The sequence below is a fragment of the Panicum virgatum genome, chromosome 9N (assembly GCF_016808335.1).
Source record: "Panicum virgatum strain AP13 chromosome 9N, P.virgatum_v5, whole genome shotgun sequence".
Lineage (NCBI taxonomy): Eukaryota > Viridiplantae > Streptophyta > Magnoliopsida > Poales > Poaceae > Panicum > Panicum virgatum.
This window is the reverse complement of record NC_053153.1, coordinates 23881480-23909093: the sequence shown is the minus strand read 5'-3', so window position 1 is coordinate 23909093 and position 27614 is coordinate 23881480. Positions and strand designations below refer to the sequence as shown.

General features: G+C 48.2%; 1 protein-coding gene across 4 annotated transcripts; it reads left to right on the top strand.

The window, feature by feature from the left end:
* The first annotated feature begins 182 nt into the window (after positions 1-182).
* LOC120687545 (exportin-4-like) lies at positions 183-27607 on the top strand. 4 transcript variants are annotated; one of them, XM_039969557.1, is made up of 32 exons: positions 183-533; positions 2115-2202; positions 2603-2711; positions 2799-2897; positions 3457-3499; positions 3805-3876; positions 3969-4064; positions 4184-4417; positions 4487-4670; positions 5470-5581; positions 5670-5756; positions 6081-6219; positions 8689-8779; positions 8915-8977; positions 9066-9175; positions 9308-9412; positions 9713-9786; positions 13699-13774; positions 13932-14168; positions 14529-14600; positions 14994-15065; positions 15158-15222; positions 15305-15407; positions 15477-15608; positions 15694-15837; positions 18643-18750; positions 24741-24791; positions 25230-25307; positions 25394-25507; positions 26292-26488; positions 26635-26704; positions 26929-27607. In XM_039969557.1, exons 1-32 carry the CDS (start codon positions 447-449, stop codon positions 27115-27117), a joined length of 3501 nt encoding a protein of 1166 aa, XP_039825491.1. In that variant the 5' UTR covers positions 183-446; the 3' UTR covers positions 27118-27607. The 4 variants fall into 4 exon arrangements, 2 of the variants coding, with proteins under 2 accessions (XP_039825491.1, XP_039825492.1); XM_039969558.1 differs by lacking the exon at positions 183-533 and adding an exon at positions 1152-1218; XR_005680779.1 differs by lacking the exons at positions 14529-14600; positions 14994-15065; positions 15158-15222; ... (8 more) ...; positions 26635-26704; positions 26929-27607 and having other exon boundaries at positions 217-533; positions 13682-13774; positions 13932-14011.
* The last annotated feature ends 7 nt before the right edge of the window (positions 27608-27614 follow it).

Sequence of the window (27614 nt, the reverse complement as noted above, 5' to 3'; positions counted from 1 at the left end):
GGATGCATGCAATTTTCTGTGGCTAAAAGTAGAAACGTATGCGTGCTAGCAATACTTTCCAAATTTATATTTGCCGTAAAGAAAGATCAAAATACGACCGTATATTAGATGAGCTCAATGTATAAACCTCGTAGATCGCAAAATGAATAAATGAAAAAGAAAATCGCTTGCACTTCCATCGATGATTACACAGGGCTCACAGCGCCAGCAGAGCACACGCCGGCTGCGTCGCCTCCAGGCCCCAGGCACTGAGGCACAGGCACCCAAAGGCCATCCGGGCCTCCATCCACCCCTCTCTCCTGCTGCTCTCCACCTCCGCCGCCGCCCTCCCCTCGGCAACTGCTCCACGCCCGGCGGGGTGGCCGCTCGCCGGCGGCCAAACCCTAGGCGATCGCGGAGAACCAACAACGCTCCAGGCGCGATCGGTCGCCGCCGCCGTCGCCGCCATGCAGGGCTTCCCCGGCGGCGCCCCCGATCCGCAGCAGCTCCAGGCCACTATGGTCGCCATCGAGCAGGCCTGCTCCCTCATCCAGGTCCAGTTCCGCAGCCCACATCCTCGTCGACGAGCTTAAATTCCGCGAGCTCTGTGCTTTTGCGCTGTGCTCTTCGGCACCGCGGCGTTAGATTCAGAGCGCGCGTGGACTTCTGCTCGGTTTGATTGTGCTCTTAAGCCATCGATGAGTTGCTTGGGTTGTGTCGATCTCTCCACACCTTGTTATTTCAACCATAGGTCAGGGAACTGATTGGTTGTGGCTTGTGAGTTGCGTGCCTGTTGATCAGTGCTTATGTGCGCGTTTGATGTAGGGATCCCCATTTGGTGCGAGTCAGATGTGGTTTAGCGACGGATTGGTTGTTTTACTTCTGCATTTGAAACTTTTAATTGCTTGCAATTTAGGTTGTCTTGGGCACCTCGATTGGTTGCTTCAGAGTGAGATGTTAGTACCTCAATGAGTTCTAAACACATTTTGTGTTGGTACCTCAATGAGTTCTAACACATTTGAGTTGGTTATGAATCCATATGGGATTGCTCTGTTAGCCTGACTTGGTGTTTTCTCAACCACTGGTACTATAGGGTGGCTTTCGTGAGCTTTATGACACACCTGTTCATTGGATGACATGTAGGCTGTAGCAATGGAGCTGGCTGTTAGGAGCGCGTATTAGAGCTGTGCTGTGTAGAGAAAGATGCTGTCGGAATAGCATTTTCTGAACCACAACACGGTAATCTGATTCTTAGCCGTTCTAACCTTTGCTTCTTTTTGTGTCAATGTTTTCTTTTAGGGAAAAGTCCGGTTTACACCCTCCAACTATCGCAAAAGTCTGATTTTCAACCTTCAACTACGAAACTGGACAATATAGGCCATCCAACTGTCAAAACCGGGTAAATTTGGCCCCTGGGGTGGTTTTGAAGGTGGTTTTCCATTTTGTGAGAATTAAAAATATTCAATTTTACACTAAAAAATTTATAAGTAATTCATTTTAAGTCAAAAAATTATGAAATGGGTATCAAAAGTTTTCTAAAAATGTAACCTATCTATTGTCACATGACTTGTGAGCTATTCAAATCTAATTTTTTTATGTTCATAATATTTGACTACTTGCAGTTATGTCTATTATTTTTAATAACTAAGATTCAAATGGAGCAATAATAGGTTACATTTTTAGAAAAATGTTGGTACTAGTTTCATTTTTTTTCTGATTAAAAGTGAATTAGTTTTGATTTTTTAAATCTAATTAGATTTATTTAATTTTTTTAGAAAATGCAAAACCACCTTCAAAACCACCCCAAGGGCCAAAGTTGCCCGGTTTTGACAGTTGGATGGCCTATGTTGTCCGGTTTCATAGTTGAAGGTTGAAAATCAGACTTTTGCGATAGTTCGAGGGTGAAAATTGGACTTTTCCCTTTCTTTTATTATGGCTCTGGATGCTTAGTTTATTCCCTATCATTAACCAAGCTGTCCAATTATGTGGAATTTTTTTACAAGAGTTTCTTCCTGGTATCCGGCTACCGCTTAATATGGAACTGTGATAATGAACTTGGGTTTTCTGGTAGAATGCTATCTATTGCATCAACATTGATTTATTAGCTATCCTTTTGACAATGCGTAATTTTGCAGCTACACATGAATCCATCTGAAGCGGAAAAAGTGATAAGTTCACTGCATTTGTCTCTGATGCCTTATCAAGCATGCAGATTCATTCTTGGTATGCTGTTTTATATCTATGAGCCTGTGATGAACTGGAATTATTTCTCGATAGACCATTTATCTCCATTTTTATTCTGACTTCTGAGTAAGGTTTAGCACTTACTGGCAGAAACAGGAGCCAAGATGTGTTAGTGATGTTCTTTCTATGCCTTTGTACTCTACTGTAATGTTTATTATCTCTGATGATATGTTTCTTCCCTTTTGAAGAGAAACACATCTTTATTTGTTTGTCTGCTTTGTTGTTCTGCAGACTGCATGTAATAACTTTTGAATTTTTTGTTATTTGAATTTTGAGGGCTTTTGTGCCATTTTAAGCAAAATAACTTTTCTGTTCATTTCTCATAAAAATAGCTAAGCCAAGATACTTGAAATGTGCTGAAAACATTGTATTCTCCCAGAGACATCGCAAATGCCTAATGCAAGATTCCAAGCTGCCGGTGCAATTGGTGATGCTGCAATAAGGGAGTGGGGAATCCTTACAGATGACAACAAAAGATGCCTAATACTGTGAGTTTTCCTTTTTGAGGGTGAAAGCTTTCAATTAATGTGAGAGCAGCATCTTTTAATGATCACTATAATTTTTCTACACTGTAGATTCTGCTTGAACTACGTTATGGAGCATGCAAATTCCCCTGATGGCTATGTGCAATCGAAAGTTTCTGCTGTGGCAGCTAGATTACTGAAAAGAGGCTGGTTAGTTAATATGTTTCTACCCACTTTAGCAGTGCAATGTCAAATGCATCTCTTGTGTCTGGCACTTTGTCTTGTCGTAACATGTTTTCATTTTGTTCCCTGTTAACTTTGGTCAAGTAATGCTTCATTCATATTGATTCATATTCATATTAGTTAAATTTTTCATTGGTTGGGTTGCTGAGTTGGACGTGATTTTATTCAAGGGGTGATTTGCAAATTCATTAAAAGGCTATGTTGTTGTGGTGATTTGCAATTCATGCATACAATCCTTCCTTAAGATAACTTCACAGTTCACACAGAAATGACCTGATTTGGTGTCTTTAGCTCATCCCTGCTCACTTCAGACTGGACAAAGGCACATGATTGTCCAAGATGATTATATGCAATAGAAAACATTTTCCTCGGAACCCAGACTCACAAATATTTTGCTTGTATTCTTTGAAATGAACTATGTGTGTTTCATTCAGTGCACTGGAAGGCGATTGATTGGTCTACTACTTTGGCCATCAAAGATTTTTGATTTCAAATACATCTGTCTTGACACGGTATATGTCTGCAGGGTTGAGTTTTCGGACCAAGAGAAAGCTGCTATCTTCTTTGAGGTACCCATTTCCCTGGAAGGCCTTACAAATCAGGATTAGCCTAAAATTTTGTGATTGTGGATCTTTATGCAACAATGCTGTACTTTATTGGGAACACTAAAAAAAAAGCATGGAGAAACCCGGATGGTGTTTCCCCCCTTTTTTTATAATCTTTTTGGACCTTTACACCCTTTGAGCAAACATAGAACCCCAGCTTTGTGACTGATTTTTTTATTCAGTCTTTCTTATCTGAATTTTAGTCAATCAAGTTGCACACAAGATTCTTGGAAACAATTTTTTATGTGCATATCTCGTACGCTTTTCAGGTTGAGCAATCCATCCGGGGTATCCATGGTCCTAATCGGCAGTTTGCTGCGATCAATTTCTTGGAAACCTTGGTATGCAAATTCTCTTGAGGTCAATGCTATGGGTTCTTCCATTTTTGTATCCTTTTCCAATTGATCTTGATTACATTTCACGTCGAACCTAGGTTTCAGAGTTTTCCCCTTCAACTGCTTCTGCTATGGGCCTGCCTAAGGAATTTCACGAGCAATGTGAACGTTCACTTGAACTGCACTTTTTGAAGGTTGTTCCCAAATATATAGAATTTTCGGCAGACATTCTTACATGATAATACAACAACTATGCCAATCACTTAAACCTTGTATTTATTGACATTTGACATGCTACTATTGCTTTTCCAAGGATTTTTATTGCTGGGCACAATCTGCTGTATTCAATACTGCGGATAAAATCTTGAATTCAAATGTAACTATACCCGAGGAGAGAGCATGTTCAGCGGCATTGCGCCTAATGTTTCAGATATTAAGCTGGAACTTCAAGCATACTGTTGAGCATGCGAGTTCAGATGCAAAGATAAATTCTGGCTTGAGGATTGATACCATAAATCTGAAGAAGTTTGAATGTTCATTGGTGAAGGTATACCCTAAGAGCAACTTTCATGTTTACCCTGTTTCAGCTTATAAATGGTTGCATTTTCTTTTGTAGCCAGGGTCTATGTGGAGAGATATTCTAATATCAAGTGGACACACTACCTGGGTTTTGAACTTCTATACGACCTTGCGCCAGAAGTACTCATATGATACACTATGGGGTGATTCTCCAATTGCTGTCTCTTGCAGACAGCTTATAGTGCAGTTATGCTCCCTGGCAGGCTCTGTGTTTCCTAATGGTATATGCTTATTTCAAACAGACATGTTTTTGTTTAAGATTTGGAAAAGGTTCCATTTCAACCTTGAACTCTGGCAATAGTATAACTTCTGACCTGATACTACAAAACCGTTGATCACAGCCTCAGACTACTATGAAACACAATCTTAATCCTAAATCTTGGCGATGTTTGTGACAGATGGCATCCAAGTTAGACCACTGTTATGAGAAGCATCTGTATACGCTATGCGGTTCTTGGGAGTATATATAGAAATCTGCAAGCATGCTTCCTTATACAGTTGGGAACTACAAATACAAACATGTTAAATATGCTAGATTTTATGCCCAAAACCACTGGTTTTGGTTCTATGTCAGACAAAAACACCTGTGAGGGAGTGGACGATTCTTATAGTTTAAGGTTGCAAACTGGACGGTGTTTGAGTTCGGGTTTGAAGAACTGAGAGGCTAGTGTTCAAGTTTGCAAAAGCTGATTAAAATCCGAATGAAAAGCTGACTCTTTTCATTCGGATTTTATAAATTTGATGTATACCTGGATAACTCATAAATAATTTCATATGTGGTCTTATTTATCTAACATGTTCACTTTTCATTCTGATGAGTCGGTTAAGAGAGACCTTAAGGATTGGAACATCTCTAAAGAGATAGCTTTGGATAGGAGCGCTTGGAGACTAGCTATCAATGTGCCTGAACCTTGAACTTATTTCTTTCGGGTTTCATCTCTAGCCTACCCCAACTTGCTTGGGAAAAAAGGCTATGTTGTTGTTGTTGTTGTTGTTGTTCACTTTTCATTCTGTATTCAGACAATGGAGATGCACAGATTAAACACCTTATGATGATATTATCTGCTGTCGTTCTATGGATTGAACCTCCTGATGTAATTGCAGCATCAATCCGAAATGGAGGAAGTGAAAGGTTCTCTCAGGATCCATGTTTGCAATATTTATTTAATCTAAGGAAAAGGTTGAGAAATTTTGATGAGCGAGATTCACCTGTTTTGCAGTGAGTTTATAGACGGTTGTCATGCTCTGCTTTCAATGGCGTCTTTGACTACTGGCTCACTTTTTGACAACCTCCTGAAGTCAATAAGGTCAGGTTTGCAGACTGTTGTATACGTCTAGTTCCACATTGCATTTTAGGTAACTTTTTGGTAATTAGTTCCTTGTACTCCTACATATTAGTCAATTGGGCCTCTAGTATGTCCAATTTTGTAAGATGTCACCAGACCACTTACCATAACCAAGACCCCATAGCTACTGTTTTCCTTAACATAACTGACAATTCTGTAATTGTAAAATATATATAATGACAAATGAAAAAAAAGCCATTCTGTTGTGAGTATATTCAGAATGTGCTGCACACTTCACACCATTTGTCCAATATTTTATCTTTTGTTTGACACACATGCTTGCAGGCACTACGGCACTATTAATCTGCTTTCTGCTTTGACATCAGAAGCTGTCAAGTCCGTTCTTGATAGCCAGAGTGAAGAGGAAACCTGGGGCGTAGATTCTCTTGATATTTTGTTAGAGACATGGAATGTTATTCTGGGGGTATTACCCTTGACCTTTGCACGAAATTCTATATATATATTTGTGTGCTTTCCTTCTTACACAACCTCATCAAATGCTTATTTACAATAGTAGTTCCAAATTCCAGTGTGATATGGTTGTTGCCATTGTTTTTTTCCCTCTTATACTTTGGGTAGTAATTAACACATAATGACTGTTGGTTACATTATTTTTTGCTCTTTTTCTTGGATTACAACAGATATCTTGGTTGTTTCTGACACCATTTTTTCCTTAGTCTCCTTTAGTTGAAGAAACTTTTTACCTCAAAAGAAGCTAGAAGAAAATAATAGTGCTAACTTTTAATGTAAACCAATGTAACAATATTGAGATTACATGGATTGATTTTTCTTTGCCATATACATTCTGACTACATCATTTACATAGTTACATGTGCATCCTTTATCTCATTACAACTATGGCATCAACACCTTTCAAATTATTTCAGTAACTATTTACTTTGCTATTTATACAAGTGCTGTTCATAACAACTATATGCTTGAACATTTGCTTCACGTTGTAGAAAATGTGTCTGAATACATACAAGATAAATCTAATCTAATTTATCGATGCTGCACAAAAAAAATTGAAACATTGTCTAAGTATTGACGTCCTGATCCATTGAGTCTGGAAATGTTTTATTCAGTTTTGCTTGTAGATAAAGGAAATATTTTATTGAGTAAAATGCACTAGGGGTCCTTAAACTAGTTGATCTGTTCTGTTTAGGTCCATGAACTTCGAAAGTGCATTTTTAGGTCCACGATCTATTCAAGTGTGTCACTTGAGGTCCAAAACGCCTCTGACTAGCATTTACCGCGTTGCTATGCCGCTCGCCGCTGTACCTTGACCTGCTGTCAGCAAGCGGTGAGGCGGCAAGGGAGGCGAGCGGGGGCAGGGATGGCGCACGCATGGGCCGTGCGGGGGTGTGTCGAGCCTCACCGATCGGGTGCAGGGCGGGTAACGGCGGCGAGGAGGCGGCCCGACGGAGGACGGTGGTGGCAGGTGGAGCTTCGATGCTGGGAGCTCAGCACGACGAGGCAAAGGGCTGGGTGAGGGCTCAAATGGGTAGAGGGGAGGGACGAGGAGCTGTGGGTGCGAGGAATCGACGAATGGCTCACCAGAGAGGATGAATCGATGGCGGCCGGCGTCGGGGAAGGAGCTCATGTCGGCAGCAATGGAGGAATGGAATGAAATTCGGGGGCTAGGGTTTGGGGCCGGGACCGGCGGAGCACTTAAAGGAGGAGGAGGGGGAGGGCGAACGGGCAGAGGTGGCCGTGCACATGAGCTTGGCTACGGGCGGAGGCATGCTCGATCAACCGGGGATCCGCCGCCGCAGCACTGCGCCACGACCGAGGAAGCACCGTCACTGGGTGGGGAGAGCCCGCACGCGCCGAGGACCCGTGCCGGCGCCTGCTCAGCCCACTGCTTGGATCCACACGCCCACTCGTGCCTGGATGCGCACCCCCGCAAGCCCGCGAGCCCGCACCGGCCATTCCGCCTCCTACGCGCCACTGGTCCCGCCCCGGCCCGCCTGGCCGCCGCCTGGTTCCGCGTGTGCCTCCCCTGCTCCTTGCGCACGCCTCTCCCCTGCTGCAGGCCCGCGCTGCGCCATGAGCACCACTCCTGGACCTCCACCTCGCGCGCCTCCTGGCTTGCACCGCTAGGCCCCAGGCCCTGCTCCGCCTACCACGCGCACGTCGTGTGCTGCTCTCCTGCGCGCGCGCCGCGTGGGGAGAGAGGAGAGGAGGGAGGGGAGCTAGGGTCCACCGGAGGTGGTTCGCGCTCGGCGCAGCAGGGCTGCGCGCGCGGGAGCCAGCGAGGCAAGTGCGGCGGCCATCGGCCACGTTGGATCGGACGTGGCAGCCCACGTAGGCGGTCAACGCTGGTCAGAGGTTTTTGGACCTCAAGTGAAACACTTGAATAGATCGTGGACCGAAAAATGCACTTTCGAAGTTCATGGACCTAAACAGAACAGGTCAACTAGTTTAAGGACCCTCAGTGCATTTTACTCTATTTCATTTATACATGGAAAAGCTCAGTTCACTATCAAGTACTCTCTATTCCACAATGTTGGTCATTTTAGTTTTGTTGTAAGTCGAACTTCTCTAATTTTTACGAAGTTTATAGGAAAATATAATATATCCAGAAGCACAATACCAAATAAATGCATGATCAGGACATATTTCAGGACGGATTTAAGGAAACTAGTATGATGTTACAGATGATGGTGCATTGTTATATAAACTTGGTCAAACTTAGAGAAGTTTGACTTTGGAAAAAACTAAAACTACCTACAGTTGTAACAGAGGAAGTCATTTATATTGCACTTTGTCAATTGGGAAAGCCATCTTAAGCTACTTAAGTTGGTTTGTAAAGCTCATTCAGCCCTTCTGTTTATTACATAACCATTAACTAAAGCCTGAGGTTTTGTTTTATTTCCTGTTTCTTTTGCAGGATGTCGATGCTGATAAAAGTCCTATCTCAGTTGATGGAGTGCTTGCAGCTTCAAGTTTGTTTAAGATCATTGTTGAGTCACACTTGAAGGGTATAAATCTTTTTTTCTCATTTAAATGTACCATCAGACTTGAAGGAATGTTGTACTTGATGTTATTCACGTGAAAATCATTTTCTATTCTGTTTTCGTGCGGCATACTGATTACCCATATTTTCTTTGACGTAGCTGCTGCTGATTCTGCATTCGAGGATACCGATGATACTGAATACTTTCATGTTTCTGTTTCAAGTATGCTTAAATACCACAGAGAGTTCTTCTGTTCCAGTATCCCACCTCTTTTGTATTCAGCATACTAATGAATTACTTCTTGTTCCAGAGCGTGATGAGCAGTTGGCCTTGTATGCTCTTATTGCACGTGCTGCTCCAGACACTACTATTCCATTTCTTGCACAATTATTCTCGGAACGATTCGCACGGCTACACCAGGTCTTCATGTTAGCTTCATGTTTCAATTTACCGCAGCTATTATGCTTCCCTGCTACCATAACCTTATGCATTCTACTGATGTAATGTTATGCTATTTTTGTAAAATAATATTTAATAGAGTTTTCTTAGCAGAGAAATGGTGAAAGTGATCCTACTCAAACACTGGAAGAGCTCTATTGGCTGTTATTGGTTACCAGTCATGTCCTAACTGATTCAGGTGAAGGAGAAACACTGCTCGTAAGTACTCTAAAACTTCTCTTTCCTTACTAGCATTTATAAAGCCTTACCATGGTTATGTCATCTATATCTTTCTTTGCTAGCATATCATGAGTGTCCTTTTTGTGCTGCATATCATCTCTTCATATCTCTGTTATTAGTTTGAATTATTTCACATGGTTTGGTGCCCCATTGTGTAATTTTGCAAAGTATAGAGACTGCATTCTTGTATGCTTTTTTGTTAAATTTATAACTTATATAAGCTAAGATAAGATACATGTCTTAATGCTAAAGTTTCTAGTGTTAATTAATTTTGAACAGATTCCTGAAGCATTACAGGCTGGATTTTCCAACGTGATTGAAGTAGCACAGCATCCTGTCGTTGCACTCTCCTGGTGAGAAATGACCTGATCCCTCCCTCCTTCATTTCCTCGAAACCCAGGAAACAACTTGGACCTTTTTGAATGGGAAAAAATAAAAAACAGAACCAGCTTACCTACAGTTTTTGGGTCAGTTTCAGTTGTGAAGACCCATTTGACTGATGGTCCGTGTTAATATTTTTATGGCAATATAACTTGAATAGTTCTTGTAGGAGAGAATAATGGATGTATTCCTCCAAACCCTAGAAGGGTGGGTATATATAGATTTTATACATGGGCCTCTATATACGGTCTCACATATACACCAACACCCCCCCACAGTCTGAACTACCGGCGCAGCGGTGTTCAAGATTGGACAAGAAGAGAGTACAAATAGAGTACAAAGGGCAAATACCCCCCCCCCCCCCCCCCCCCCGCAGCCACAACTAGCCACCGGCTACGTTGAGGCTGGAGCGAAACTCCGAGAAGGTCGAGGAGGGCAATCCCTTGGTGAAGATGTCAGCAAACTGGGAGGTAGTCGGGACATGGAGTACCCGAACATCGCCGATGGCGACTCTGTCGCGCACGAAGTGTAGGTCGATCTCCACATGTTTCGTCCGCTGATGCTGGACGGGGTTAGTGGAGAGATACACGGCGCTGACGTTGTCGCAATAGACGAGCGTGCTCTTGGCGAGCGGGCTGTCGTAGCCAGGACGCCTCCGCCACGCCGTTAGCGATAGCCCGGTACTCCGCCTCAGCACTGGAGCGGGAGACAACCGGCTGCCGCTTGGACGACCAGGAGACCAGGTTGCCGCCCAGGAAGACGGCGTAGCCGGAAGTGGAGCGACGAGTGTCCGGGCAGCGAGCCCAGTCAGTGTCGGTGTAGACCACCAGCTCAGCAGAGGACGAGCGGTGAAGCACCAGGCCGAGGTCCACAGTGCCACAAACGTAGCGGAGGAGACGCAAGGTGTGACTCCCGGGGATCATGCATATGGAGACAGACCTGCTGAACAACGTAGGTGAGGTCCGGCCTGGTGAAGGTGAGGTACTGCAAGGCGCCAGCCAGACTCCGGTAGGCAGTAGGATCAGCCACCGGATCACCCAGATCAGCAGACAGCTTCGCCTGAGTGTCGACAGGAGTGGAGCAGGGCTTGCAATCAGTATCCCATCCCGCTCCAGAATATCGAGTGCGTAATGCCGCTGGTGAAGAAGAAGACCAGACGGGCGAGGCTCAACAGTGACGCCCAAGAAGTGGAGTTGACCCAGATCCTTAATAGCAAACTCCTGCTGCGAAGAAAAGATGACACTCTGAAGCAACTGCTGACTGGAGGCTGTGAGCACAATGTCATCGACCTAGAGCAACAGATATGCAGTCTCATCCCCACGGCGGTAGATGAAGAGAGACGTATCAGACTTGGCCTCGGTGAACCCCAATGTCAGCAAGAACGTGGCGAACCGAGAGTACCAAGCCCGAAGAGCCTGCTTCAGACCATAGAGAGACTTGTTTGAGCCGGCAGACCATATTCGGACGACTCGAGTCTACAAATCCAGCTGGCTGAGAGCAGTAGACAGTCTCTGACAGAGTGCCGTGAAGAAACGCATTCTTGACGTCCAGCTGGTGCACAGGCCAAGAGCGCGAGAGCGCAAGCGAGAGGACCGTGCGCACAGTAGCAGGCTTCACCACTGGGCTGAAGGTTTCATCATAGTCCACACCAGGTCGCTGAGTGAACCACCGGAGAATCCAGCGAGCCTTGTAGCTCTCCAGTGTGCCATCAGGCCGACGCTTATGTGTCCAGATCCACTTGCCAGTCACCACATTGCAACCAGACGGACGCGGCACGAGGTCCCACGTCTTGTTGGCAAGAAGAGCCGCGTACTCTTCCATCGCGCGACGCCAGTGTGGATCCGCCAAAGCGTCGTCAATAGAAGAGGGTACCGGAGAGACCAGCGGCTCTCTCTCGGTGGCGGAGAGAGTCGCGGGCTGAGACGCCATCCGCCGAGTCACCATGGGATGGATGTGCCGAGGATCCCGATGGACGACGGGCGGGTGGTACACCGCTGGCTCGGCACGAGAGGGAGCCGGTGGAGGCGGCGGCGGCGACGGCTCCGGTGTAGGCGTCGCAGGAGCCTCCGGAGCAGGAGGCGGCGCCGATGTCGGCACCGAACGACGCCGGTACACCTGCACCGGCTCAGCGTACCGCGGCGGCGCCGAACGACGTCGGTACATCTGCACCGGCTGAGCGTACCGCGCAGGTGCAGGGGAAGGCAGCGGGGCCGCGCGTGGCGCAGCAGGAGACACCGGGTCCGCGCGCGGCACGATCGGAGGTCCGGGGACCGCGCGTGGCGCGACTGAGGGCACCGGGGCCGCGCTCGGTGCAGCAAGGATCACCGGAAACAGTGTCGGTGTACCGGGAAAACCTGCAGGGAAAGGACAGACGGGTAACGGTGGCTGAACCACCGGGTCAGTCGAAAACAGAGACTCCAACTCGGGGTCAGGAGAAGGTGTGGAGGAGGTGGAATAGGGGAAATTCGACTCGTCAAAGACGACGTGTCGGGAGATCAGAACGCGGCGAGAGGTGAGGTCAAAGCATCGGTACCCCTTGTGGTCAGGGGAGTATCCAAGGAACACACAACGAGTCGAGCGGGGCGCTAGCTTGTGACAAGCGGTGGCGGAGGTGTTAGGGTAACACGCACACCCGAAGACCTGAAGGTGGTCATAGCGAGAAGGGTATCGAAGAGAGCGTGGTGTGGAGTGGGAGTAGGAGAAGCAGTGGACGGAAGGCGGTTGAACAAGTAGGTGACGGTGTGGAGGCTCTCAGCTCAGAAGCGCGGGGGCAGAGAGGTCTGGATCAGAAGGGTGCGCACGACGTCGTTCGTTGTGCGAATCATCCGCTCAGCCTTGCCGTTCTGAGGAGAAGTATACGGACAAGACATACGCAATTGAACTCCCCGAGAGAGGAAGAAGGAACGGGAGGTGGAGTTATCGAACTCACGCCCGTTGTCGCACTGGACGGACTTAACGGTGAGGCCGAACTGAGTGGACACCCAGGCAAAGAAGTGGAGGGTGGGAAAAGTCTCAGATTTGGCACGCAAAGGGAAAGTCCAAGAGTAATGAGAGAAATCATCCACCACGACCAGATAATATTTATAGCCAGACATGCTGTGTACAGGAGATGTCCACAGGTCACAGTGAATAAGATCAAAAGCATGCGCAGCATGCGAAGAAGAAGAAGAAAAAGAAGTCGAACATGACGACCTAACTGGCACGTATGACAGAGGTGCTCAGTAGGAGCCCTAGTTCATGGAACATCGGTACTACGACTGAGCTGAGCCAAAACGTCGCGGCCGGGGTGTCCAAGCCGGCGGTGCCAGGTGGTGGAAGAAGGCGTCACGGCAAAAGCAGCAGACGAAGAAGAAGCCGAAGGCGGAGCAGCGGAAGCAGGAAGCCGAAGAGTGTAAAGGGGGCCCCGGGCTGTCACATCGAAGGAGCGGACGCCGGGAAGCCGAATCCTTCACAGTAAGACCAGAAGAGTCAAATTCGATATAATAGGAGTTGTCAGTAGTAAACTCTTCGGCCTGCTGCCGTCGGGCGCGGCTCGAGCAGGGCAAGGGCGATGGCGGGCCGGATCTGCGGCCAGGCGGTCTGCGGCCAGGTGGCGGCGGCGGCCCAGGCAGAGGCGGCGCGCAGCGCAGGGGAGGAGAAGGAGGAGGGAAGGGGAGGGAAGGGGGAGGAAGGAGGAGGCGCCGGCAGCGGTGGCTGGGAGGGGAGGAGGGAGGAGAGAGAGGGATCCCTAACCCTAGGCTAATGATACTATGTAGGAGAGAATAATGGATGTATTCCTCCAAACGCTAGAAAAGGTGGGTATATATAGATCCTATACATGGGCCTCTAGATGAGCCTCTATACACGGGCTCACATATACACCAACAGTTCTCTTTATACTGCAGGTCTATAATAAATTTTTCCAGGCAGTGTCTAGATCCAGGAATTAGAGAAAAATACTTCAGTCCACGATTAATGGAGGTACTTTTCTGTACTGTTATCTGTTTTCTTCATTTTCTAGACACAAGCCTTTTTTTTTCTGGACCGAGCCTACAAATAATTTTTGCCTGTGCACGGTTCTTTGTTTTATACTTTATTTCTTTAAGTACTGTCTTAAATTTTTTATTGATATTGGCAGGCTGTAATTTGGTTCTTGGCCAGATGGGTTGCAACCTATTTAGTACCACTTGATGTGAGTAGAGGGCTAGTAAGCAGAGGAGAAATTGATAGTATTGGTACAAATGGATCCCAGCATTCTAGAAAACTGCTAAACAGTTTTGCTTGGGAGAATAACCAAGGAGAGCTTGTTCTTGATTTTGTTGTTCTCATTTCAATGTTAGCACTTACTACATATCAGGGAGAAAGTGAGTTGCAGGTAAGCTTTGCTTTTACTTATTAATCTGGATTTATGCAGAGTATGTGCCCAGACATGCTTGTCCATGCTTATTTTGCAATGCTCACTGAGCAAAAAAAACCGTCTGTCCATCTAGTATAACATTTTGGTTTTGGACTTCATGATCACTGGGATGCAAGCCTTATGATTTTATCACACTTTGTTGTTGATCCAAAATACCAAATATTGACATATTGTATCATTTGACCAAAAGTCTATGTCTAAATAACATTCTCCACAGTTTCAAGAGAGTATTTTCTTTGGCATTCAACAAGATAAAAGTTTCTTCTGTTTCTGTTTTGCTGGTTATCCCTTATCTGTTGATTTGATTCCTTTTGTCAGACTCTGACATGCCAGAAGTTACTTGCTACGGTTGTTCGCCGGAAGCACACATGCACTTATCTTGTTCAATTGGTAAGCACAAATCTACTGCTACAGCCAATGACATCTTACAGATATTAGGATTTTGCATATAGTACCATGCACATTGGTTTGTGCATGCTCAAAAGTTTTACAGCATTGTCTGATGTTTCGATGAGCAAACTCTGGTTCATATTATTGATTCCTATCCTAATTGCTAATTGAATGGAAACATTAATGACCAAGAAGATAATTGTAAAAAAAAATGGTTATGCTGGTTTCATGAAGCTGTGATCTTTCAATTTTCAGAAGCTCTGCATTAGAGGTGCTATCTAGAATATCTTAGTAGTTGGTACCTACTTCTCTTTTCCACTTGACAAAGAATTATTGAACAATAAACTGTACTATTAGCATTTTCCTAATCGTTGTGTTACTCTACCCTTTTAGGATTCATGGCGTGATCTTACAAGAGCTTTTGCAAGTGGACGCTCTTTGCTTTCGTTGAGTGGACGTTTACAAGTAAGTGGTGTAACATATGTACACATCATACTGTTCTACCCTGTCCCTTCATATCTGCGAAGATCTTATCCTTTTATTGCCATTTTTCTCAGAGATCGCTAGCAGAAACACTTGCCTGTGCAGCTTCCTGCATCAAAGATCCTGAAGCATCTGCACAGTAAGATTATTGTTTGCTTCTGTCTGTTATTCTAAGAAACAATATGAGAGGCTTAACAGTGCCTGTATTGGTTCCTTTAAAGGTACCTGAGGGATCTCATGGGACCAATTGCAGGGTGCCTAGTAGAAAATGCTAGTAGGAGTGATCTCAAATCTGTGGCACAACAAGCAGATGTTATTTACATGGTAAGTCTGCATGATCTTTGCTTTGTGCTCCTTTAGACAAGAATAAAGGAAATAAGTCCATGACTGCAGGTCTGTTGTCTATTGGAACGACTAAGAGGAGCTGCTAGGGCTGCTCAACCTCGAACTCAAAAAGTTCTATTTGAGATGGGTCGTACTGTGATGAACCCACTCTTGACTCTTCTGGAGATCTACAAAAATCAGGTATGGTTATTTTTCAAGCATCCTACTATCACTATACAAGTGAACCTTGAAGATCATTCAATTGACTATGTTTCCTGTTCTTTAGTCTACAGTTGTATATATGATACTCAAGTTTGTGGTTGACTTTGTTGATGGTCAAGCTGTATTCTTGGATGCTAAAGAAACATCAGCTTTGGTGAGCTTCTGCCTGCGACTGCTCCAGATATACTCCTCTCATAACATTGGGAAGGTGAGAATATGAGTTTTTACTATTTTTTATTTCGTGTTAATAATTTTTCCAATATCAGGTGATGGTGTAATGGACTTTTGCTTAAGAAAGGCAGTTCCAGAGCTCCATTATTAAAGGGTATCTTGTATTGCTGCAAGTTGCAGGCTCAGATTGTGGATGAATTAAAATTACTTAATTTGATTACTATTAAGCGTTAGGTATCTTATGATTTTGAATGAACTGGGAACTACAATGGTTCTCAAAGAATTGTTGCCAACCATTTTACTAAAACCAACAGTAGTAACTTCACGATAGTAATTATATTTCCTTCCCAGCTTCCCTATGCCAAAAACATTCTAAGAATTTTTTCCTCTGGTGCTTTTTTTGTTAATTTCTGCAGAAATGCTTGTCACACTAATGAACTCTGTTCAGGGCTGGCTCTACGGATTTGAGGGCCCTAGAGTGAACCAATACTATGGACCCTTGAAATAAAAATTCTTTACGTCTGCAAAATGATAAAGCATACAATGATAGTAGTAACGTGTACTCAATTCTTGGAAAATAATTTACAAACTAAAAGAGCATAAAATGAGACTAGTATGATTACCTCAAATAAGAGTCAAGCTCCAATAACTCTAGCTATCAATAATAATGCTCCATGATTGTAAAATTGAAGAGTAAAGAACTAAATTGTCAAAGGCAATAAATATTAGAATTGAAAATTTAAAACCCTAGCAATTTTTTTCTAACTTGCTAAGAAGATAATGAACTAAGCAGTAGAGAATTAAATGAATAATCAGTATCTTATGGACCGGTTGAAAGGAAAGACAAGTGTCCAGGACAGGGGCACCAAGCACAGCAGGTAGGCAGCACCAGGCACGGGCATTCGTGGGCATTTTGGTTTCACGATGAAGGCAAGGCGCAACAGACAGCCATCCCATATTCCCATGTGACTCGACGTTTCAGTTTTGCCGCTGGCAGTCGCCATCGCTCGCTGAATCATGACTGGTCCCTTTCGAGTCGACAAGCTCGCGCACGCAACGCATGGTTGCCCCGGCGATGCTGGGCCTGGTCACCTAGAGTCCTTGACGGACTGGACTTGGGAGTCTGGACATGGGAATGTATGGGGTTGGGCCTGGTCACCTAGAGTCAGGGGCGGAGCCACAGGGGTTGGGCCTGCCCCCCCTAACAACGGATCTCCCAGTAGATATTAATCAGCAGGCTAATTGTATCAGTAGTTTGTTAACAGCTGCCCCCTGCTATTCCTCACGGACATGCAAATGAGCTCACGGATTAGCACAACCTGCTGAGTAAGGCTTGAGATTTTAATTGCCAAAGCTTAAGCCTTCTGATTGTTCTCCTCAATTAGCTGCTGATACGCGTCTTATTTATTCATCTGTAAAATCTGAATACGCTGCCAAGTACGCAGACATCGTTTGGCTATTTGTGACTGTCATCTTTATGCCCTGCCAATCTAGTTGGCCACGGATAGGGGTGGTAAAGGGTCTTATTTTTTAGCCTAGATAATAAGAGCCAGGCCCTAAAAGGGCCGAGCTCTAATCTTATTCAATTTTGAGCTAAAAATATTAAGGGCCAAGTTGGATTGTGAAGAGAGTATTAGGACCATGGCCCATTACCAACCCTAGCCACGGATGTTATAAAATACTCCCATTTTGGCTTCTGCAATTCTTTAATGATCAAGCCATGAATAATTAGTATTACTTGCTTCAATACATAAAAATTATTACTACTAATTATTGTTTCCACCCTAATTTTTTTGAGGGGGACGTTCCACCCTAATTGTTTCCTTCTTTTAGTTGTAGTTATTTTTACTCTCTTTCAATCTTTTTGGGATGGCGTCGTTGGCAGTTCTTGGGCCATAAAGAAAATGAAAAAAAAATTAAGCCTATTGGTTAGATAGTTTGAGAAATAAATGGCAATATATATGAGGATCTATCTATGTATACAACCAGATATATGGTCTGATAGACCTATTCTTATTGATCGATTTTTTCCCAATATGACCATTTTTCATTTACCATCTTGCCCCCCCCCCCCCCGCGCCTATGTTCAGATCCTGGCTGCGCCCCTGCCTAGAGTCCTTGACGGACTGGACTTGGGAGTCTGAATGGTCACCCCTCCCGCCTAGGCCTAGAGCCGGGCCTGACTCTTTTAAAAGAAAAAAGAAAAGATCTAATTGGTGATGTTTAGGTGACACTAGTGGCTAGTGCATGTTTAGATAGTCATCAAATGTTAATAACTTAAATAGTCTGTTAAAGAAATTAACATGAGTGAGTGATGCAATACCTATCGAGAGACAAGTGTGGTTCAGCATGTAGCAGAAAGGATGGTTTGCAGGCTTGTAAGGGGCTCAACTCGATTGTCACTCTGGGCGTGTGGTCCATTTGGAATCACCACAGCCGCTGTGTTTTTTTATGGAATTCTGCCTAATCTAGTGGGAGTGTTAATGCTCGCTATGGAGGAATTGCAGCTTTGGGGCTAGGCTGGGGCTCAGGTTTGTCTTACCTTAGCCAAATGGAGGCTACTCTTCAGGAGGTTTTTGCTCTAGGTCAAGGTCAGGATGTCTATGGTTCAATAGGCGCATGCAAACTCTTCGTTAAGGTGTGAGTGGGTGTTGGCGTTCAGTTTGTTGTATGGGTTTTAAAACCCCTTTTTCTCCTTAATATAATGATACACAGCTCTCCTGTGTGTTCGAGAAAAAAGGAATTTAAAATGTTACTTGCAGTTTGCAGCAATAAAATTCCCATCTTTTTGGAGTTTGCAGGTAATTTTCTTCATGGCCTGACCCTTATATCTATTTTGTAGGTAATGCTCTCAGTTTCTTCAAGTTTGCGTAGCGAGTCGCAAGCTGAAAAATACAAGGATCTGCGTGCTTTGCTTCGTCTTCTTACAAATATATGCTCAAAGGATTTGGTAAGTTTTGTTCTCTTACACCCTATTGTGTGTTATCTGACCAAAATGTTGGTGTATATTGAGCCCATGTGTATAGAGGCCCATCTAGAGGCCTATGTATAGGAATTATATATACCCACCCTTCTAGGGTTAGAGGAATACATCCATCATTCTCTCCTACATGGTATCATTAGCCTAGGGTTTCACCTCTCTCCTCTCCTCCCTCCCATCCCAGGGCCGCCGCCGCCGCCGGAGCCATGGCCGGCCGCCGGCGCCGCCCTCCCTCTCCCCTTCCTCCTTCCCTCCCCTTCCTTCCTCCCCTGCCCTGCTCCAGGCCGCCGGTGCGGGCGGAGGTGCTGCCGCCGCCGGGGCTGCGGGGGCCGACGCCGCCGGGCGCCCGGGCCTCCCTGGGCTCCGATCCGGCCTCCCCCGCCCCGTCCCATCGCCGCGCTGGTCCTCCTGGCGCCCGCAGACACCGATGCGGCTGTCGCGGGCGCAGGGGGCGTGGTGGCCGCAGGGGCTGGCGCCGCCGCCTGGCCTCCTCTGGCCTGGCGCGCCCCGGCCGTCGCGCTTGCCGCCATCGCACCTGCGCCGGACGCCGGGGCTGGTGCTGCCGCTGCGGAGACCGCGCCCGTGCACCCACTGCCTGTCCTGGAGCCTCCTGTGCCGCCGCCCATCGTGGAGCCGCCCGTGCAGGCCGCCGCCGCAGGCGCCGATCCGGCTGCCTTGCGGGCCGCAGCGCAGCTGCTGCAGGCCGCGGGCGCCGATCCGGCGGTCTTGCAGGCCGCAGCGCAGCTGCTGCAGGCCGTGGGCGCTGCTCCAGGGGGTGCGGCCGCCGATCTCGCCGCCCTGCGGCTCCCACGGATGCCGCCGGCCGCCGATCCCGCCGCCGCTGCTGCCCACCGCACCGTCGCCGCGAGCAAGCAGCCCGCCGCCGCCGCCGAGCCCGATCCCGCGTGGACCGGGCTCGGGATGTCGCCCGCGGATGCGCCACTCTCCGCCGCCGCCCTCCGCGGGCACCAGGCCGATGCCGCTCTCGCCGCAGCCCTCCTCGCCGCCAAGTCGGAGGCTTCGGCGGCCCAGGAGCGGGTCCGCATGGCTGCCCTCGCCTGGGAGCGCGAGCGCGCCACGGCCGAAGCCTCCGCTCTCCGGGTCGCCGAGGCGGAGCACTTCCTCCGCGTCCCCTCCGGCCGGCCCGTCGTTCCGGAGCCCGGCGCCTCTTCCTCTCACCAGGCCCCGCCCGCTGGATCTGGAGCCCGGTACGACCCGACCGACCTCATGGTCGTCGAGCTCCACCTCCAGGCCGCCGGCGTCCAGAACATCAGGGCCCTGGTCACCGTCCTCCTCGACACAACGTCCTCCTCCTACGGACGCTGGCGAGACCAGGTCCTGCTCGCCCTCCGCCGCTACGCCCTCAACGACCACGTCATCCTCGACACACCGATCGAGGCGCAGGATCTTCGGGACCATCTCCCTAGATCTTCAGGACCTCGTCAGGACCCACGGAGGCACAGTGCGGCAGGCCTGGGTGGCGCTCGAGGGGCAGTTCCTCGGCAACACCGAGTACCGCGCCCTCCAGCTCGACGCCACCTTCCGCACCTTCGTGCAAGGGGACCTCTCCGTTAGTGAGTACTGCCGGCGGATGAAGGGCATGGCCGATGCTCTTCACGACCTCGGGGATCCGGTGTTCGATCGGGTCTTGGTGCTCAATGTCCTGCGAGGCCTGAGCAGCACCTATGACCACCTGAAGAGCTGGATCGCCCGCCAGAGGCCCTTCCCCTCCTTCCTGCAGGTCCGGGACGACCTCGCCCTCGAGGAGATCACCAGGGGTCTCGTGCCTGGATCGCCCACGTCCACCTCCACCGCGCTCGTCGCTGTTCCACCGGCTTCCTCCGCCGCCCCTGCCACCTCTCTCCTTGGTGCTGCTCCCGCCGGGCAGACTGGAGGTGGGGGAGGCCGTGGACGTCAACGACCGGGGGGGGGGGGGGGGGGGGGCGTGGTGGTGGTGGTGGCACTGGTGGCCCTGCTTCTGCGGGTATCAGTACCGGTGGGGGCCGTCGGGGCGCGCCGACTCTGCCGGCTCCGGCTCCGACTCCCGCTTCTGCTCCTGCCCCTGGAGGTACGCCCTGGCCACCCTTCAGCAATCCATGGTCAGGGCGCATGTCGATGTGGCCGTTCTAGGGTCCGGGAGAGGGGCTTGTCCTCAGCTCCAGCCGATGGCCATGTTCAACGGTGCTGCTCCCCTCTCCGCGCCGTACTGGACCCCGCCCGCTCAGCCCAGCCAGCAGCCGACGTGGCCTGGGGGGTGGGACCAGGCCGCTCTGGCGCAGTCCTTCAGCACCATGGGACTGACGCCGCCGGTCAGCACCGAGTGGATCGCCGAATCGGGTGCCTCCTTCCACACCACTCCTGATGCCGGTATTCTCTCTTCTGTCCGACCCCCACACCCTTCTTGTCCTTCTTCTATCAGGGTTGGTGATGAGTCTTGCCTTTCTGTCACCGCCGTGGGTTCTGCTCCTTGTCTTTCTAATGTTCTTGTTGCTCCTCAAATGGTTCACAACCTTCTTTAAATTCGTCAGTTTACTGCTGACAACTCCTGTTCTATCGAATTTGACTTTTCTGGTCTTACTGTGAAGGATTCGGCTTCCTGGCGTCCGCTTCTCCGATGTGACAGCCCGGGGCCCCTTTACACTCTTCGGCTTCCTGCTTCCGCTGCTCCGTCTTTGACTTCTTCTTCGTCTACTGCTTTTGCCGTGACGCCATCTTCCACCACCTGGCACCGCCGGCTTGGTCACTTCGGCCGCGACGTTTTGGCTCAGCTTAGTCGTAGTACCGATGTTTCATGTACTAGGGCTCCTGCTAAGCACATCTGTCATGCGTGCCAGTTAGGTCGTCATGTTAGACTTTCGTTTTCTTCTTCTTCGCATGCTGCGCATGCTTTTGATCTTATTCACTGTGACCTGTGGACATCTCCTGTACTCAGCATGTCTGGCTATAAATATTATCTGGTCATTGTTGATGATTTTTCTCATTACTCTTGGACTTTACCTTTGCACGCAAAGTCTAAGACCTCCACTTCTTTGCCTGGGAGTCAACTCAGTTCGGCCTCACCGTTAAGGCCGTCCAGTGTGACAACGGGGCGGGAGTTCGATAACTCCACCTCCCGTTCCTTCTTCCTCTCTCGGGGTGTTCAGCTGCGTATGTCTTGTCCGTATACCTCTCCTCAGAACGGCAATGCTGAGCGGATGATTTGCACGACGAACGACGTCGTGCGCACCCTTTTGATCCAGGCCTCTCTGCCCCCGCGCTTCTGGGCTGAGAGCCTCCACACCGCCACCTACCTGCTCAACCGCCTTCCGTCCACTACTTCTCCTGCTCTCACTCCACACCACACTATCTTCGGTAAACCTCCTCGCTACGACCACCTTCAGGTCTTCGGGTGTGCGTGTTACCCTAACACCTCCGCCACCGCTTCTCACAAGCTGGCGCCCCGCTCGACTCGTTGTGTGTTCCTCGGTTACTCCCCTGACCACAAGGGGTACCGATGCTTTGACCTCAAATCTCGCCGCGTCCTGATCTCTCGACACGTCGTCTTTGACGAGTCGGATTTCCCCTACTCCACCTCCACTCCTCCTGACCCCGAGCTGGAGTCTTTGTTTCCGATTGACCCGGTGGTTCAGCCACCGTTACCTGTTTGTCCTTTCCCTGCAGGTTTTCCCGGCGCACCGGCACCGTTTCCGGTGATCCCTGCTGCGCCGAGCGCGGCCCCGGTACCTGCGGTCGCGCCACGTGCGGCCCCCGGACCTCCGGTCGTGCCGCGCGCGGACCCGGTGTCTCCCGCTGCGCCACGCGCGGCCCCGGTGCCTTCCCCTGCACCTGCGCGGTACGCTCAGCCGGTGCAGGTGTACCGGCGTCGTTCGGCGCCGACACCAGCGCCACAGCGGTACGCTCAGCCGGTGCAGGTGTACCGGCGTCGGTTGGCGCCGACACCGGCGCCACCTCCTGCGACGCCTACACCGGAGCCGTCGCCACCGCCGCCTCCTCCGGCTCCCTCTCGAGCCGAGCCGGAGGTGTACCACCCGCGAGTCATCCATCGGGATCCTCGGCATATCCATCCCATGGTGACTCGACCGATGGCGTCTCAGGCCGCGACTCTCTCCGCCAACGAGGGGGAGCCGCAGGTCTCTCCGGTACCCTCTGTCCGCGACACCTTGGCGGATCCTCACTGGCGTCGCGCTATGGAAGAGGAGTACGCGGCTCTTCTTGCCAACCAGACGTGGGATCTCGTACCGCGTCTGTCTGGTTGCAATGTGGTGACTGGCAAGTGGATCTGGACGCATAAGCTTCGGGCTGACGGCACACTGGAGCGATACAATGCTTGCTGGGTTCTCCGGGGGTTCACTCAGCGACCTGGTGTGGACTATGATGAGACTTTCAGTCCAGTCGTGAAGCCCGCTACAGTGCGCACGGTCCTCTCGCTTGCGCTCTCGCGCTCTTGGCCTGTGCACCAGCTGGACGTCACTCTGTCAGAGACTATCTACTGCTCTCAGCCAGCGGGATTTGTGGACTTGAGTCGTCCGGATATGGTTTGTCGGCTCAACAAGTCTCTTTATGGTCTGACGCAGGCTCCTCGGGCTTGGTACTCTCGGTTCGCCACGTTCTTGCTGACATTGGGGTTCACTGAGGCCAGTCTGACACGTCTCTCTTCATCTACCGCCGTAGGGATGAGACTGCCTATCTGTTGCTCTACGTCGATGACATTGTGCTCACAGCCTCCAGTTAGCGGTTGCTTCAGAGCGTCATCTCCTCTCTGCAGCAGGAGTTTGCTATGAAGGATCTTGGTCAGCTCCACCACTTCTTGGGCGTCACTATTGAGCCTCGCCCGTCTGGTCTTCTCCTTCACCAGCGGCAGTATGCACTCGATATTCTGGAGCGGTCTGGGATGACTGATTGCAAGCCCTGCTCCACTCCTGTCGACACTCAGGCGAAGCTGTCTGCTGATCTGGGTGATCCGGTGGCTGATCCTACTGCCTACCGGAGTCTGGCCGGCACTTTGCAGTACCTTACCTTCACCAGGCCGGACCTCACCTACGCTGTCCAGCAGGTCTGTCTCCATATGCATGATCCCCGGGAGTCACACCTTGCTGCACTGAAGCGTCTCCTCCGCTACGTCCGTGGCACAGTGGATCTCGGCCTGGTGTTTCACCGCTCGTCCTCTGCCGAGCTGGTGATCTACACCGACGCTGACTGGGCTGGCTGCCCGGACACTCGTCGCTCCACTTCCGGCTACGCCGTCTTCCTGGGCGGCAACCTGGTCTCCTGGTCGTCCAAGCGGCAGCCGGTTGTCTCCCGCTCTAGTGCTGAGGTGGAGTACCGGGCTGTCGCTAACGGCGTGGCGGAGGCGTCCTGGCTACGACAGCTCTTGGCGGAGCTCCACAGCCCGCTCGCCAAGAGCACGCTCGTCTACTGCGACAATGTCAGCGCCGTGTATCTCTCCACCAACCCCGTCCAGCATCAACGGACGAAGCATGTGGAGATTGACCTGCACTTCGTGCGCGACAGAGTCGCCATCGGCGATGTTCGGGTACTCCATGTCCTGACTACCTCCCAGTTTGCTGACATCTTCACCAAGGGACTGCTCTCCTCGACCTTCTCGGAGTTTCGCTCCAGCCTCAATGTAGCCGGTGGCTAGTTGTGGCCGCGGGGGTATTAGTCCTTTGCTCTCTCTTTGTACTCTCTTCTTGTCCAGTCTTGAACACCGCTGCGCCGGTTGTTTAGACTGCGGGGAAGTGTTGGCTTTCTTGTTGTCCAGTCTCGAACACCGCTGTGCCGGTAGTTCAGACCGCGGGGGGGTGTTGGTGTATATTGAGCCCATGTGTATAGAGGCCCATTTAGAGGCCCATGTATAGGAATTATATATACACACCCTTTTAGGGTTGGAGGAATACATCCATTATTCTCTCCTACACAAAACTTCCCACGCAACTAATAGACACTGTTGACAACTGCAGGTTGGCTTTCTGTCTGATTGTGATGGTGAAGGTTCGCCAGATATTGCAGAGGTACACAGCTGGTGTTTCTGCAATTTTGTTTCTTTCATAAAAAAATGTATGTAGTATCTTTCATGTTGAGTGTCAGATTGTTAGGACTTGGTTGGAATCACCAACTGAAAACTCCAGAACATTGATTGCTCATGCCATCTTTAGCCAACTCTTTTGTACTTTTTTTAACCACAAAACCATGAAGATATAGATTCGTCAATCAATACAAGGGTCAAACTGTTATATTACCACATACCTTGGGTTTGAACTTTGGAGCTTCTCCTTGTTTTAAACTCATAAGGTGCTGCATTCTGCTTGCCGGTTGTATTTTCCAGCCAAGGAAGAAAACTTAACGATGTCAATAATTTATTTATTTAACCAAGCGCATTGCTTTTTCTTCAGATGAAGAGATAATTGTAATTATCTTGAAACTCTATAACTGAGATGTTACTTTCACAGGTTATCTATGTTGGTCTTGATATTGTGACTCCCTTGATATCTTTGGACCTTCTGAAATACCCTAAACTCAGTCGTGATGTAAGTCCTTTTGAGTTTTCTCCTTTGTTTTGTAATAGAGGACAGTGGCAATTAAATGCTAACAGAAAATCTGGTTTCTTTTGCAGTATTTCGTGCTTATGTCACTCTTGTTGGAAGTATACCCAGAAAAGGTTGCTCACTTAAATAGTGATGCTTTTGCAAGGATTATTGGAAGTCTTGACTTTGGGCTCCGTAATCAGGCATCAACACTCTCTAGAGCTGCATTCTCTGTTCTGTTCTTTGTGTCTTAAGTCGGTTTTGGGTTAGCATCAGCAAGTTTGGGAATTGCTGAATAAAACAAAAATTCGACCATATATTTGCAAAAAAAGTTCTGAACTGAAGTCGCATAGTTTGCAGTCATCACTGTATAGTGTCTATTGACTGCTGCTACTGAAAACTTAGTAGCTCTTGATCCTTTTGTCACTTCAAATCTTAACTGTTGTGCATAGGGAAGGCCAGAGAATTAGTTTGCGGGCTCTCTGAAACGAAGTATATCTGAAAGCTTAGATCGGAGTCTAAGGACTGAGCCACAGGATAACTTTTGCTATTATTTATAGGGATCTGTGCAGAGCAGGTGTTTGATGATCTTGTTGGTACATTACTGTGACATATCATGGAGAACATGAAATGTCACTTTCGTTAATAATGTCACAACCAGGTCATTTGTGGCCCAATAGGCTAAAATTATCCTGGTTATAATCAGTGATTCAATTGGTTCTTGAAGAGAACCATGTTCCAAGAACAGCTATAGTATAATCTTCACAGGTATATCAAAGATTCAAAGTCCACCTTCAGGAAACTTATGGAACTAGTGTGAAGTTAGTTCTTATCAACCAAATGGAACTTACCCCATTCACTTCTGGTGTCCTTTACAAATTGAATTCTCTGTTGTATGTGAATTAATTTGCACCTTTACACTGAAGTGCAAATTTTTATTCTTCCAGCTGATATAGCTCAGACTTTTTTCTTTTTGATCTATTGCAGGATACCGATGTTTTTGAGAGGTGCCTGACAGCAGTAAATGCTCTTGCTTCATACCATTTCAAAGAAAGGCTGAAAGGCAGAGGAGGACTGAACTCACAGCTTATGGAATCTGAAGGATCAGGTGGCAAAGTGCAGGAAAGCATTTCAAGTCACTTCTTGAGGATTCTCCTGCAAATTCTTCTTTTTGAAGATTTCAGGTGAGCTCTGTGTAGCATTATTTGATTTAAGGAGCTCCCGAATCTTGAGTGAGGCAAAACTTTATTTGGCATAATTTTTCAATCTTTTCTCAGTAGCTCCAGTTCTATGTAAAGTATACTCCTAAGCCCTCATGCTACTGTTGCAGATTGGAATTAGCAGGTCATGCTGCGGATGCTTTGCTTCCTTTATTGTTCTGTGAACAGGAGCTATATCAGGTCTGCCTCTCTTCCGTAGAGATGAAAACAAGTATTGTATCACGGAGTTATTTATAATCTCACTGAGACACTGACAAACATTTGTTCCTTTCTGAAGTTTGTTGTGCAATTCTATCCTGTACCTTTTGGTTTTAAGTAACTTAATAGTTATCAAATCAAGCACAAAATTATTACATTTTTTGCTGTTTTGCTACATATTCTCACCTTGCTTCCATCATCTGCAGAGATTGGTCCATGAGTTGCTCGAGAAACAGCAGAATCCGACCATGAAATCAAGGCTGGCAACTGCTTTCCATAACCTCACAAGCTCAAACAATCTCTCAAGCTCGCTCGACCGGCTGAACAGGCAGAGATTCAGGAAAAATCTCCTCAGCTTCCTGGTGGACGTCTCAAGTTTCATGCAGATCAAGTAGATAGTATGATGTCATGGAGCACCAAGCACCATTATGACAGGGGAGTGCATGTGGGCACCCCCGGCGGGGGTGGGAGTGAGGAGCGAGGACGCTACCATGACGCCATCTTCGTCCAGTAGATCTTGGAAGGGGTTGTGTCACCAGAAAGGATAGGGAGATGTGCTAGTCTTAGGGTTGGCATTCATTTGTAGTTTCGTTGCTGGAAAAGGTAGAGACGTCCTCAGCCATGTGCTCGTCGTGTATATGGTTTTGTTGGACGTGCTACACACAAGTGGTGGGAATTTTGTTGCGACAACTACATTGGCTCCATACGGAAGTTTCCCACAGGTAGAAGGTAGAATTGGTTTTAGCTGGTTGCAACGAGATGGCCACTCGGTGTAAATTGTGCCTGTAATACTGCTCGACTTACACATGCCTTATTTGCAAAAGGTTGGTGCGTCAAGGGTTGCTGTAACCAGATGGGTTTATTAGTTATTACTTTCTCCCGTGACCTAGGA

Bases quoted from the DNA above. Each gene is read 5' to 3' on its own strand.
- LOC120687545 (XM_039969557.1), top strand. From the start codon at position 447: ATGCAGGGCTTCCCCGGCGGCGCCCCCGATCCGCAGCAGCTCCAGGCC. The intron at 2,203-2,602 runs GTATGCTGTTTT...GTATTCTCCCAG, and splicing joins AGCATGCAGATTCATTCTTG to AGACATCGCAAATGCCTAAT. The intron at 15,066-15,157 runs GTAAGTGGTGTA...CATTTTTCTCAG, and splicing joins CGTTGAGTGGACGTTTACAA to AGATCGCTAGCAGAAACACT.